Source organism: Myotis lucifugus, unplaced genomic scaffold (assembly GCF_000147115.1).
Source record: "Myotis lucifugus unplaced genomic scaffold, Myoluc2.0 scaffold_376, whole genome shotgun sequence".
NCBI lineage: Eukaryota > Metazoa > Chordata > Mammalia > Chiroptera > Vespertilionidae > Myotis > Myotis lucifugus.
The window spans coordinates 241,405-256,266 of record NW_005871424.1 but is presented as its reverse complement, the minus strand read 5'-3'; the positions used below and the strand labels follow the sequence as shown (position 1 = coordinate 256,266).

The 14,862-nt window shown below is 51.9% G+C and overlaps 1 protein-coding gene across 1 annotated transcript in view; it reads left to right on the top strand.

Moving 5' to 3' along the window:
* MYH11 (myosin heavy chain 11) overlaps window positions 1-14,862 on the top strand; it is a 113,291-nt gene that overhangs the window by 92,337 nt on the left and 6,092 nt on the right. The window contains 15 exon segments of the mRNA XM_014467049.2: window positions 611-823; window positions 2,221-2,365; window positions 4,566-4,772; window positions 5,899-6,003; window positions 6,093-6,245; window positions 6,465-6,713; window positions 8,235-8,447; window positions 8,777-8,989; window positions 9,218-9,379; window positions 9,784-9,912; window positions 10,237-10,325; window positions 10,779-10,902; window positions 11,195-11,403; window positions 12,271-12,379; window positions 12,464-12,636. Coding sequence (XP_014322535.1) covers window positions 611-823; window positions 2,221-2,365; window positions 4,566-4,772; window positions 5,899-6,003; window positions 6,093-6,245; window positions 6,465-6,713; window positions 8,235-8,447; window positions 8,777-8,989; window positions 9,218-9,379; window positions 9,784-9,912; window positions 10,237-10,325; window positions 10,779-10,902; window positions 11,195-11,403; window positions 12,271-12,379; window positions 12,464-12,636 — 2,493 coding nt within the window.

The following is a 14,862-nucleotide window of genomic DNA, read 5'->3' as shown; positions in this document are numbered from 1 at the left end:
TTGCCTCTGTGCCTTCTCTCATGCCGTTTCCTTTCCATTCCCCCCACTCCCCCGCCCCCCATGCATCAGGAGGGAGCTCCCTTCCATGAAATGCCTGGTTCACTCCACCCCATTCGAACGACGCTGCTCACATCCCACCTTGACCCAGGCTCACGGCCTCTCCCGGGCTGGGAGCCCTGGCTTTAGCATCACCCAAAGCAGCGCCTGGCCAAGGGCTTTGCATGTAGTAGCATCACCCAAAGCAGCGCCTGGCCAAGGGCTTTGCATGTAGCAGACACTCAGTCACTGTTTGAGCAAAGGAAGAACAAGTAGTCACCAAGGAGGGATAACTGTCCAACGTTCAGAAAGTAACTATTAAGCCCCTTCTGTGAATTAGGCACCCATGACCTACTTTTTATATCAGACCTTGGGACCCATCATGTCCTCCGTGAATGTCCAAGCAGTCCAGTGTGGCAAGGAGGGATCCGCTGTGTCCTGGGGACGGGGTGCAACATGTTTTGGGATCCATGGAGCACGAGTGGCTGGTTCCCGAAAACAATGTTTGGCCACGTGTGCGACAGCAGAGGCCTGGGGCCCCGGGATCTTCATTCCGGCGACCTGTCCCTGGCAGGCTCGACGATGAAATTGCTCAGAAGAATAACGCCCTCAAGAAGATCCGGGAGCTGGAGGGTCTCATCTCAGACCTGCAGGAGGACCTGGACTCAGAACGGGCCGCGAGGAACAAGGCTGAGAAGCAGAAGCGAGACCTGGGGGAGGAGCTGGAGGCGCTGAAGACGGAGCTGGAGGACACGCTGGACAGCACGGCCACCCAGCAGGAGCTCCGGTGAGAGGGGCCGTTGTCCACCACATTGATGGGGTGGCTGGTGTGGACGGAGTGAGCCCAGCAAATCCTGAATCACAGGGATCCGCCGGCCCTGCATTTACTGTCCTGATTGCATTTTGCTGTAACTGGCACAAGTGTGATTATTTTTAATCTTATTACTTCACATCACAATAGTGGGACATAATCAGAGAACAATTTGAAAACTAGAGAAGAGTAGACACCAGAAACATCACCTAGTTCTCCCACTGTTAATATTTTGGGGTATCTCCGTCCTGTCTTTTCATGTATATGTGTGTGTAAGTAAATCTCCCCCAGCCCCAGTCACCAAGTGTGTGGGTTTAAGTTTTGGGTTAATTTTTAAAAATAACATTATCAGACTGGATTTCTTGTTTTTGTTGTTATAAAAAATATGTTTTCAGAGAGAGGAAGGAAGAGGGAGATCAAAACATCAATGATGAGAGAGAATCATCGATTGGCTTCTTCCTGCTATTCCCCTACTGGGGATCGAGCCCCAAACCTGGGCATGTGCCCTGACCAGGAATCAAACCGTGACTTCCTGGTTCATAGGTCGGCGCTCAAACCACTGAGCCACGCTGGCCAGGCATTATCAGGCTGGTTTTTGATTTAAGATTTACAGCAGGCAATCAAACAGACCACAACAAAACAACTACAGGTCACCTGCTGGAAAAATGAATGCTAACATTAGTGAAAGTAGGTCATTTATTCATTCAGAAAACACACAAATGTAATTAGAGAGCGTCTGTGTCAGGTGCCGTGCGAACACTGAGATTCATCTCCCACACGCTGGGTTTTGTGCTGCAGCACTGACCTGTGCTCCCGTCCCACCTGGCAAACAAGACAGGAAAGCCCGGTGCAGGACTTGGAAACACGGACTCAGAGTCAGACTATTTGGGCTCCATTTCTGGTCCTACACACAGTGGTTGTAACAACTCGGGGAAGCTGCTTACCCTTTCTTAGCCAGCTTCCTCAGCTGTACAATGGACATAATAGTACGCCTGCCTTGTGGGGCCACTCTTAAGATTATATGAGACGATGTATTAAAGAAATTAGGTCAGGGCATGGCATACAGTAAGTGCTCAATAAATAAGAGCTAATATTCATATTTCCAGAACATTTTGCCAGTCATTTTGCAATTCTTTCAGCAATAGTATTTTGTGCATTTGTTTGCTGGTCCTGCAAAATTCTAGGCAGGTAACATACGTCTCTTTTTGCAGCTGAGGAAATTCTAGGTCCAGGGGGGTTGGGTGACTCACCTGAGGTTAGGTCGCACAGCGAGGAAGAGGTGGCGATAGAGAGGTCAGCTCTGGGTCCTTTGCACAACACTGAGGGGAGCCCCATCTCCCCCCAACCACCATCACTGTATTCTTCCCGTCCAGGGCCAAGAGGGAGCAGGAGGTGACGGTGCTGAAGAAGGCCCTGGACGAGGAGACGCGATCCCACGAGGCCCAGGTCCAGGAGATGAGGCAGAAGCACACGCAGGCGGTGGAGGAGCTCACGGAGCAGCTCGAGCAGTTCAAGAGGGTGAGTTGTGATGCTTTTTCGTGACAACACGTCAACGGGTGCTATATCCACAGCTTCAAATAACCCCATGTCAGAGTCTGCACTAAGATGAGTAACACGCTATGCAAGATTCTAACGGTAAAGACAGCAGCCAGCACTTATCGACTGTGTACCGTACAGGATGGCAATTAATCTTCACAACCACCCGAAGAGGGAGGTGCTATTAAGCACATTTTACAGCTAAAAAAAAAAACACACCACAATTTCCTTGTTTCATTCCCAGGGGTGAGTTTTTTAACTCGTGACCTCCTGCTACATTGCTTCCCTAAAGTCTGAATTTTATCGCCCTCAGTCCTACGTTCCCCACCTCCCTGCACTAAGTACCCCACAAGACAGGTGAAATGGCCATAGCTTTACCGGAAATGGTAGGAGTTTGCACCTGTTTAAGTCCCAGTCAAGATGACTCTTACTCCATGAGCTGGTTCACTCCCTCTTCTATCAGAATCTCATTTCTGTTCATGTCAATAACGTAAGCAATCCCTTATGTGGCGCTGATTCCAGGCCACTTTTCCAAGGTTTCACACACACTGGTTTAGTTTTCCCCATGACCTCTGCTCAAATGCAATCTCCAGGCCCACACTCTGAAAAGCACTGTGCAGGACCGAGCATCCCTCACCCTCCCAGTGAGTAAGGATGTCTGTTCCCATCCCCTTGTCACGTGGGATCTGAATACCAATCTTCAACATTTCACCCATTCTTTATATATTTCAGACAAATAAGATTTTGCTAATTGTAACGACAACATACATTTCCCCTTTCGACTGGCTTCCCTTTTTAATGTCCAGTTATTTTTACTGTAATATAATTTGAATCCAGATGGGCTATTCCCACCTTCCAAAATACACTCCAGACAGTAGTAAGGTATATGTGTCCCCTTGACTACTCTCAAGCCAGGTCCGAGGGGGCTGGGCTGGAAGCCAAGTCCCAATTCATAGCCAGGCCTCTTTGGAACGACTCAGCTGCTAAGGACACCAGCAGACAGCACCCGTTTCTGACCTGCGTGAAGCAGGTGGAGGCTGCAAACTCTTGCTCCCATCTCAGGTGCACTAAACAGAGGAGCGCCTATAGTTTACCTGTAACGACTTTGGTACAAACTTGGAGCCCTGGTCCCAGCAGGTTGTTGAGAAAACTTTTATCATCATTCCTACCTGGCCTCCTGTTACACGTGTGGTTTTGTCATAGTTCTGGGGTCTTCAGCTGAGTGAAGATTTTTGGGGGCCCAAATCCCCTGGGGTCCTTGCTTATCAACCTGCACTGTTTCCCCTAAGAGGCACTTTGTCCCTGGCGGAGGTACTGACAACTCAGTCACGACAGGGTCAGAGGAATGGCTTCCCTGAGGCTGCCTGGGCATTGCATGGCTCCTGCCTAGGGATTGTGGGAAAGCTCAGTGTTGTTTCCTCTGCCCTTGGGACCCTCACACTTTTCTCTTATTCCCCACCCTCCAGCCCCGTAAAAACAAAAACCCTCCTTTCACCCCAAATACTTTTCTCTTAGGGAAGTTGACATGCCAACAGGAGCTGGTTAGATAAAGCAACTTTCTCTTAACTACAACTGAAAAAGCATGCATTTGATAGTAAATGTGATGGACAAAAGGGATGGTAGGGACTGGGGCCGAGTGAAGTGTGGCTGCCCCATCTATAGGGCCAGCTGCTACTTAGATCCAGCGGATCACTGCCTTGGAGGAAGGCAAAACTCCTGTTTCCATATCTTTAGTTTTTGTGGGGTTTTTTTTTCTGAAAGTCAGAATTAGTGAGGTATATGCAGTAAAATTCACCGATTTTAAGTGTGTAGCTCAGTGAACTTTGACAAATGTATGCATTTGGGTAACCATCACCATAGTCATCATGATATAGGACATTAGATTATTTAATAGAGAAGCTGGGAGTCCAGAGTTGTCTGTGACATTTATTAAAATGTTGGCACTAATTTTTCAGAAAGTAATGAAGGGCCAAAGGGGACATGACAGCAGGTTGGCTGCAGCCCTTGTGGGATGCAGGTTGGGGACCTCTGCGCGTTAGGAAAACAGAACCCCAAGTCTTCCTGGTGATTCTGGTCTCGTCCCTGCACCCCCCTGGGGAGGGAAAGGACAGCGGTTCCTACCTTACAATGCTCTCCTGGCCATGGCTATAATGCCTTCCCTCCCCTCTGCTTCTCGGGCCAGGCCAAGGCCAACCTGGACAAGAACAAGCAGACGCTGGAGAAGGAGAACGCAGACCTGGCGGGCGAGCTGCGGGTCCTGAACCAGGCCAAGCAGGAGGTGGAGCACAAGAAGAAGAAGCTGGAGGTGCAGCTGCAGGAACTGCAGTCCAAGTGCAGCGACGGGGATCGGGCTCGCGCCGAGCTCAATGACAAGGTCCACAAGCTGCAGGTGAGGCGGCAGCGTAGGGCACCCCTGGTACCCGCTCTGCGAGGGATGCTGCACTTCCCAGCTCACTGAAGTCTCTCTTGCTGCAAAGCAAGTCGGTTTCCTCTAGTTATATCCCTAATGTAACTAGAGATGGTCACCCTATCCAGTTTAATCATGAAGAACCTTCATCCGTTCATTCAACAAGTATTTACTGAGAACCTGCTGTAAGCCATGCACTGTGTTGAATCCTGAGATACAACAGCAAGGAAGGAAACAGACACTGTTCCTGCCCCAGGAGAACTCCAGCCTAGTGGAGGGAGAGGCTCCGATAATCACAAAAATGAATGTAAAATGATGCTGGAAAGGGGTGGCACTTAGCCCCTTTAAGGGGTGTAATAAGTATGAACAAGAAGAAGCCTGGCCTGCAGGAGAGGGAGTCAGGAAAGGCTTCCCTAAGGATGTATGATCTGAAAGAAAAGGCAAAGGGAACAGCATCTCTAAAGGCCCAGTTGTACATGGGAAATTAGATCACATGAGACCGGTAGAGCTAGAAGGCCAAGTTGAAAGGGAAATGTGGTACAAAATGGGACCAGGGAGGCAGGTTGTGGCTGGGTGACACAGCGCCCACCTTCAAGGCCCTATTATATGTATGTTGGTCTTTACTCTGTGATGGGAAGCTATTGATGGGTGTTAAGCTGGAGAATGACGCAGCCTGTTTAGCTTTGGTCTTATTTAGCTTTGAATAGACATTTGATCCAACTTTCCTTTCAGGGGATATGGTCAAACTTTTGATAAATATTTAGTGTGCTTACAGTCTGGGATGCGAGAGCAGGGGAAGCATTAAATATATTTTCCACATCCAGGTGAGGGCAGGGGTTTTGCTATCCTAACACCAGCACTGTCCTGGAGGAGTGGAGTTAAGGTCACTTGTGTCCTCATTGTAAATGTGAAGAGGGCAGGGATCCCAACTTGTAGGCAACGTACTTCCCTTGGGGGCCGCCATGATCAGGCCCCACAGCTCATGGGTATTTCTCAGTCAATGGACACCACATGGCGGTGGTATCTCGTGAGTAGAAAGTGTTCCTCTTACTTAAAGAGGATCCTGTCCTAGAAGTTCCAGCTAAACCACAGTCTCTTGCCCCCTCAGAATGAAGTGGAGAGTGTCACAGGGATGCTCAACGAGGCGGAAGGGAAGGCCATCAAACTAGCCAAGGACGTGGCCTCCCTGGGGTCCCAGCTCCAGGACACCCAGGTGGGTATCCCATCCCATCATCCAGAGGGACCTGGAGTACAACCTGCCTGGGGGTGGGTTCCTGGGACTTGCGTGTGTCCTATTTGCAGGAGCTGCTTCAAGAAGAAACCCGGCAGAAGCTCAACGTGTCCACCAAGCTGCGCCAGCTGGAGGATGAAAGGAACAGCCTGCAGGAGCAGCTGGATGAGGAGATAGAGGCCAAGCAGAACCTGGAGCGCCACATCTCAACTCTGAACATCCAGGTGCGGCTGTGTCCTGGCTTTTCTGGGCTGAAGGGTAGCTCAGGGGCTCCGATGTGCTCTGAGAGAGCATTGGCGCCATTCTGCTTGGCTTGCAGGCTCCTCCTGCTGTTGAATTTCTTCCATGAGAAGAAGGTGGTCTTTGCTTCTCAGGGCCTGGGGGACAGGGATGGGAGTCACTCACTGCCTCCTCTCACCCCACCTCCAACCCTGCCATTTCAGCTCTCCGATTCGAAGAAGAAGCTGCAGGACTTTGCCAGCACCGTGGAGGCCCTGGAAGAAGGCAAGAAGAGGTTCCAGAAGGAAATCGAAGGCCTCACCCAGCAGTACGAAGAGAAGGCAGCTGCTTATGACAAACTGGAAAAGACCAAGAACAGGCTTCAGCAGGAGCTGGACGACCTGGTTGTCGATTTGGACAACCAGCGGCAACTGGTGTCCAACCTGGAAAAGAAGCAGAAGAAGTTTGATCAGGTAGGGGCTGGAGGACGCACTGCTGTTCACGGATGCTGGCTGGGGGAGTTGGGTCTGCGAAGCATCGGGGTGGCTGCTGTGTGTGTGTCGGCATCCTCCCACTTGCTGAAGGATGCACAGTTGGCCTGCTTTAGGGACTGTAGAACAGTGCGGCTCCTGGGTCAGAGCACGGAGGGGCAGTCTCGAAGGCCGTGACGTTTCCAGGGGCCACCACCAGCGGGGCCATCTGCAAACCCAGTCACATGCCTTAGTGTCTAGTCCCAATAAGGAAGGAGGTTTATTTATTTATCTTATTCACTCAAGTTTTTATTGTGTGCCTACTGAGTATTCCCAGTAATTTAAATTTTCTACCCTTTAAATACCACGTTTCCCTAACATTTCATTACAAAGAACTGCAAGCACACAATCTGAAAACACTGTCCACCTGTATACCCACCACCTGGATTCGATCTTCAACATTTCACTATACTCACTTTATCACGTATTTATCAGAATGAACCATCTGTCATTCGTATCTTATCTTTCAGATAAATTTCAAAGGAAATTATAGACATCTGTATACTTCCCCCTCAATACCTCAGCATTGCATAGTTTTTAAAATAGATGTAATTTTGCTTCAAGTAAAGTTTACATATAATGACATGCACAAATCTTAAGTGTACACTCACTGAGTTCTAATAAATGCATATATACCAGTATGCCCCAAACCACTAAATACTAACTTTTAATATGTTACTCAGACTTAGTAACTGTGACTTGGGGCTATTCTAAAAACCAGTGGGGGATTGTACTGGGAGATGTGGGGTTCACTGCCCCTCCCCAGCTGGACTCATAGAGTACTGGGCTCCTGGTTGGCATGCTGACTCCCCTTTCCACCAGCCATCCCTTCCCTGTGCTGCCAGCTCGTCCTCATTGTCTGTGTGAGGGCCCAAGAGCCCTTTTATTTATATTCCTGTCACACAGTGTAGAGTTTTTGTGTTGACTGTGTTGTTTGGGATCCCGTTACCTACATGTCTTTGCTGAATTCTGGAAGTCTGGGTTTTGGACGTTACACATGTCTTTGCTGCTTCCCGGAAGGCGAGACTAACGTCAGTATGGAGTGTTCTTTGAACTGCTTCTCCAAGCAGAGGGACAAGTGTGTGCAGAACCACTCGCACACTCACCATGTCCCTGCTGGGGCGCACAGAGCGTTTCTGAGAGCTAGCTATTGTGGCCATGAAACAAGAAGAAAGTAGCTGGCCTCTGGCAGGATTCAGTGTCACACTGACCTCAGTAGCAGCATGCTCTAACCAAAATGGGCATCATTAGTGGTTTCAAAGCACAGACTCAGCAGATGCTGGCTCTGCATAAGGCTGGCCCGGAAGTCAGAAAGCAAGCTTAATAGAAACGATTTCCATAGATTTCTCAACCACACCTGCACCTGGGAGAGTTCTGCAGGACACGGGCTTTGCAATGAAATGCAGCGGAACCTCAGGTTACGTCTAGAGGTCAGTCACCTCTGGGTCTTCTGTTGTGTTGTAGTTGTTGGCCGAGGAGAAAAACATCTCTTCCAAATATGCGGACGAAAGGGACAGAGCGGAGGCGGAAGCCAGGGAAAAGGAAACCAAGGCCTTGTCCCTGGCACGGGCCCTTGAGGAGGCCTTGGAAGCCAAAGAGGAACTCGAGAGGACCAACAAAATGCTCAAAGCCGAGATGGAGGACCTGGTTAGCTCCAAGGACGACGTAGGCAAGAACGTAAGTCTCTATCATCTTTGCTTGTCTACATTTCACCAACCCACCCACTGTGCTGTGTATCCGTCTGCGAGGGACTTGGCGCTGTGCCTCTTTCGTGTTAAGTGATACCTGGGCATTGTAGGCAGTCCCTTGGGCTGATGCAAAGACCAGGCCTGGTTGGGAACAGCAGTTGGGGGTGGGGTCTGAGTCAAGGGATCCGAGAGGAAGGCTCTGGTCTTTACTCCTAGTCGTGCATCCTGTGGGTGGCAAACACCATCTCCCTGCGCTAATGAGCTGCCTGTCACTGTGGTTGCCTGACCATCTTCATGAATTCAACCCTCATGTAAAAGGTCCATGAGCTGGAGAAGTCCAAGCGAGCCCTGGAAACCCAGATGGAGGAGATGAAGACACAGCTGGAAGAGCTGGAGGATGAGCTGCAGGCGACCGAAGATGCCAAGCTGCGGCTCGAGGTCAACATGCAGGCCCTCAAGGGCCAGTTTGAGCGCGATCTCCAGGCCCGGGATGAGCAGAATGAAGAGAAAAGGCGGCAGCTCCAGAGGCAGGTAATCCTGCAGGGGAAGTGGGGGTACGGGGAGCTGGGGTGGCCTGTGTCCTTCCTTCCACCACCACTTCCTGGCCTCATGGAGACTATTTTCTCAACCTGGGGATGAGAAAAAAACCCACCCTGCAGCGGGCTGTGCACACCTGGGAGCTCAGTGAATACTGGCTGGGCAGGGAGAGGCCCTCTGAGAGGCGCACAGCGTAGCAGTGCCCGTCTCTTCCTTGCCCAGCTCCACGAGTATGAGACGGAACTGGAAGACGAGCGAAAGCAACGTGCCCTGGCCGCTGCTGCCAAGAAGAAGCTGGAAGGGGACCTGAAAGACCTGGAGCTGCAGGCTGACTCGGCCATCAAGGGGAGGGAGGAAGCCATCAAGCAGCTGCGCAAACTGCAGGTGGGTGGAGCTCTGGGTGCAGGCACTGGGGAGGGAGGGGGCTCCCCCAGGCTGGGAAGTCAGTCCGAAGCAGGAGGGTGCAGGCCTCTCGCTGCCATTTGTGCCTGTTCAGCTGGTGTTTGCTATCACCATTTGGCTTTCGGTGACTGTTTCCCGCCCTGGGCAGGACACTTTTATCAGGCACTTTGGCCAAGGCCCTCAGATCACATCATCTTTTCTTAGGTCTGCTGAGCCCCTCCCAAACACCCCCAAATGGCCACCTGGGGCTGAGGGCAATGCTCGTGCAACAGGGGCTTCCCTGTGGTCAATCACAGAAAATCCTAGTGGTGATCATGGAAAGGTAATTTGGGCAGCAGAACTTGGGCGAGTTAAGGACAGCTTGTCTTTCCTGTTGACTCATGCAGGCTCAGATGAAGGACTTCCAGAGAGAGCTGGACGACGCCCGTGCCTCCAGAGAAGAAATCTTTGCCACGGCCAAGGAGAATGAAAAGAAAGCCAAGAGCTTAGAAGCAGACCTCATGCAGCTACAGGAGGTAAAGCCTTCTCACTGTGAGTGCCTCAGATGGGGATATGTGGCAGCAGCCCTTGGCATCCCAGGTTGTACATCCACAGCTTTCTTTCCTCAATCCAGCCTTCCACATGGGTGGACCCTCTTAGTTAGGCCCTAGAAAAACACAGGGTTTTCTCCTTTGACATGACTGCAGGGCCTCTCTGAGCTCAGAGGCGGTGTAGCCATTTTCAAAGGTGGCCATGGAGACTGCTGGGGGCCTGGTGAGGAGCAGGGTGGTTTCTTGGGCGAGGGTCAGCCCTTCCCTGCAGACAACAGGTTTCCTTCCTCCCTGCCCCCCACCATCCAGGACCTAGCCGCGGCTGAGAGGGCTCGCAAACAGGCAGACCTGGAGAAGGAGGAACTGGCTGAGGAGCTGGCCAGCAGTGTGTCAGGAAGGTATGAGACAGCATGGGATGAAGGGGGATCCTAGACCCAGATGATGGAGAGGCAACTCATAGGTGAGCCTCCTAGCCCTTCATTTTAATGCTGAAAATGACAGAATGTTCAACTGAACTTGTAACAGGGGTCTCAGGGTTTCCACACCCTATTTGGGAGTGTGGCCAGTTTCATTCATTCTGAATGAACAGCATGGTGGGGACAGGAGGCATCTGGGGGCATCAGGGAGGAGCTGGTCCGCATCCTAGGCCCGGCTTTGCTGACACCAACTGGGTATGAGTCCTGGCTCCCTACTTCCCAGCTGTGTGACTTTGGACAAGTCTCTAAGGCTCTCTGAGCCTTGGTTTCCTCAGTGATAAGTGAGGACAACCCTGAGGCATTGCTCTCCAAGGACAGGGAGTTTTCTAAGCCAAGGGAAGACGGGAGGCCTCAGATGCGCTGTATCTCCCTCAGGAACACGCTTCAGGATGAGAAGCGCCGCCTGGAGGCCCGGATCGCGCAGCTGGAGGAGGAGCTGGAGGAAGAACAAGGCAACATGGAGGCCATGAGTGACCGTGTCCGGAAGGCCACACAACAGGTGGGGGGCTGGGCACTAGAACAGCAAAAGCCCTGCACTGGCTCAGTGACATGCATCACGGGCTGCCATGTGCAGGGCCTGGGATGAGCTGAGGGTAGCAGGGAGCCTGGGTGGCACCGGGTCGCTGCCTGGATGAGCTGCCTCTTGAACTGAGAGTTAAAGGATGACTAGGAAGGAGGAGAGGGAGTGCAGAGGCTGAAAAAGGCTGGAGACTGCGGGAGAAGTTAGTCATCTCACGGCACACCACAGGCTTTCATGCCCCCCACCTCACTGCCTTCACCCTCCTCCCCAGGCCGAGCAGCTCAACAATGAGCTGGCCACGGAGCGCAGCGCAGCCCAGAAGAACGAGAGCGCAAGGCAGCAGCTAGAGCGGCAGAACAAAGAGCTCCGGAGCAAGCTCCAGGAGATGGAGGGGGCAGTCAAGTCCAAGTTCAAGTCCACCATCGCGTCCCTGGAGGCCAAGATCGCACAGCTGGAGGAGCAGGTGGAGCAGGAGGCGAGGTACCGTGGGACCAGGGCTCCAATGACAGCCCGCTTGCCCCTGAGTGCTTGGAGGTGGCTAGCCTCACTGGGCATCGGTTGTGGCTATGAAATAAACCCAGCAGTACCCGAGCTGCAGCTGTGCCAGGAGAACTAGGGAGGACGCAGGAAAGGGCTGTGCCTGTCCCTGGCCCGGAGGAAGCCCTGGAAATGTCATCTGCTCTTAGTAAATAGCTTGGTTCCTCAGTGACGCCAGCCAGCTCCCCCGGGAACACATGTGGCTTTTCCTGATCCACATTAGCAGGAGGTCATGTTAACGAGACACAAGTCCAAATCAACAACCATTTAGTACACGAATATGGGAAGGCTTCTCATTTTAATGACGGGTCACTGAGCTGTAAGTTCACAGCACATCTGTGACCATCAGACTGTAAGGATTCTGACCCCTTCTTTTTTGTTTGGTAGCAGCTTTACTGATAACTCACTCTCACACAATTCACCCATTTAATGTGTACAATTCAATGGCTTCTAGTATATTCACAGGTAGGTCCACCCTCACCACAGTCAACTGTAGAACATTTTCATCACCCTCTATTTCCCATCCACCCCCACCCCCAGTCCTAAGCAACCGCTGACCTACTTTCTGTCTCCTTGTCTGTTCTGGACATTTCATAGACACAGACTCATACAAGGCCTCTGTGATTGGCTTCTCTCACTGGGCACATGTTCTCAAGGTTCACCCCTGCCACAGCAGGTGTCAGTGCCTCTGCTTTTTGTGGACTAATTCTGACCTTCTATCTGGTGGATTCTGGGAGCTCAGGAAGAGTCCCCACAGTGGACAAGATGCCGAACTGGTTTACATAGCGACTGCTTCCCCCTTGTGCGCAGAGAGAAACTGGCGGCTGCCAAGTCACTGAAGCAGAAGGACAAGAAGCTGAAGGAGGTCCTGCTGCAGGTGGAGGACGAGCGCAAGGCGGCTGAGCAGTACAAGGAGCAGGTACACCGCCGCCGCAGGCCTCTCCCCCGTTAGTCCCCCAGGACCTCCAAGGGGCCCCCTGACCCTCGTGCCTCTCCTTGACAGGCAGAGAAAGGAAATGTGAAGGTGAAACAACTCAAGAGGCAGCTGGAGGAGGCGGAAGAGGAGTCCCAGCGCATCAACGCCAACCGCAGGAAGCTGCAGCGGGAGCTGGACGAAGCCACGGAGAGCAACGAGGCCATGGGCCGAGAGATGACCGCGCTCAAGAGCAAGCTCAGGTGAGGCGGCCCAGCCCCAGGAGGGGTGTCCTCCCGGGCCGGGTGCTCAAGTAGGCCTGAGATGCCCACTGACTGTATCGACGCAAAGGCTACCTTTTCCGAAGCCCTCGCTTCTTTCCCCGGCTCTTCCTGCTGGTCACCATTCATGCAGCAGTGTCCAGGCACACGGGGGCCCTGCCTTTAAGGGGCTCACCTTCTCCGCTCTTTAACACGTTAAGCGCCATGTCGGTCACAGGTGACTGACGCTATACTTTCTGTCCGGACTGGTCAGTCACTGGTGCCGCCAGCATATCGGTGAAATCGGATATCGCGGGCTAAACGGAAAGGAAGACAAACAGGCTTGGCGCTTAACGTGTTAACAATCTTTGCCCATCCTTCTGGTGAGGAGGAGGAGGAGGGAGAGGCAGTTTCCCGTCTCCTGAGCCTTCTCTTCTGGCCTTTTCCTTCACCACCTTTCTCTAAAACTCAGGGTTCCTTGGCACTACTGGGGCTGGGTAAGCCTGGCCTGTATATTGTAGGATGTTGAACAGCATCCCTGGCCGTCCGACACCAGCTAGAGTAGCATTCCGACCAGTTGTGACAACCTAAAGCGTCTCGATACGTTGCCAGATGTTCTCTGAGGGTACAGTCACCCAAGGTTGAGAACCTGGCCCTGACTGCACTGAGGTCTGTTCTCTCTCCTGCGCCTGTATAACTTCTGGGTCTGAAGGTGGGTAGGTCACCACCCTGCTCCTTCAGGCTGCCTCCCACCCCCAATTACTTGAAATTTAGCTCTGAGCTTCCTGTCACATTCTCTCACACCCCTCCACCTTCTCTTCTCCATGATCCTGCCACTCCACAGGCATTACCAGTAACTCAAAGCCCTAATGTGACCTTCAGGCATCGCATCATTTGCCTGCTGCCACCTTCTGACTCCTGGGATCTTCAACCCATCCTCTCACAACCCCAATGACTCCTTACCCAGCATGGAACCCAGGCTCAGGGGTTGCCATCAGCCTTTCACACATCCTCAATACCCTGAGCCCTCTTGCTGTGTTGTACTTCCCACCTACAGCTCCAAAGGGTGTGAGAAAAGCAACCATGCTGGCTGTACTTCAGCCTCGCACTCTCTTAGAGATCTGCTTTTATTTTCTCCCTAAAATTACCATCTCCGCCCAGTCTCAGCTTATGACCTTACTTCCTATTTAACTGAAAAATAGAAACTATCATAGAAAGTAAACAAGCTCCCACTGCCCCATCAGTTGACCTCTCTACATCTCATTTCTTCAACTTTTTGCACCATTTCTGGGCTGAACTGTCCAGCACCCACTAAGGCCAACCCCTCTGATGGACTCCCCTCTTGTTTACTTGAGGATGTTACTCCAGAAAATCTTACCTTCTTCCTCTGCCATGTTTCCCCTCTCACAGAGTCATTGCATCAGCAGAAAAACCCTCTTAGCCTCACGCTTCTTTTTTAAAAAAAATATTTTTATTGATTTCAGAGGAAGGAAGAGGGAGAATCACTGATTGGCTGCCTCCTGCACGCCCCCCACTGGGGATCGAGCCCACAACCCGGGCATGTGCCCTTGACTAGAATTGAACCCAGGACCCTTCAGTCTGCAGGCCGATGCTTTATCCATTGAGCCAAACTGGCTATGGCTCGCTCCTCCTACTCTTGACCACACACAGACTCTAATCCCGTGGTCAGTCCTTGGTCCCGACCTGACTCAGCAGCACCATCCCATCACTCCTCCTCCCTGTACTTTCTTCACTGGGCTTCCGACACCAGCCTCACCTGCTTTCTGGCCGTGGGCCTGCCCCAGGGCGCCATCTTGGTTCTCTCTTCATGTCCACCTCTGTCACTCCCTCCCTTGATGATCTCAGCCAGCCCTGTGCCTTTAGAATTCCATCTCCTAACTCCCTAGGTTCTTCCTGGAACTCCAGACCCTGCTTGACATTCCCACTCGATATCTCATGGGCCGCTCACACCTTACATGCCCCAACCTGAGCCTCAATTGAACCTCTTCACCCCAAACCAGCTCCTCCCCCAGTCCTTCCCAGCTCAACAAGTGGGATGATAAAGTTTCCACCAATTAACCCAGACCACAGACCTTGTGTTCTTTACTTTCCTCTCTCCCCCATACCCTGCATCCAATCTGTCAGAAAATCTGGTCAACTCCCTTAAAAATACCATATACCCAGAAACCAACCACTTCTTGCCACCCTCCTCCCATCTCAACAACTTTC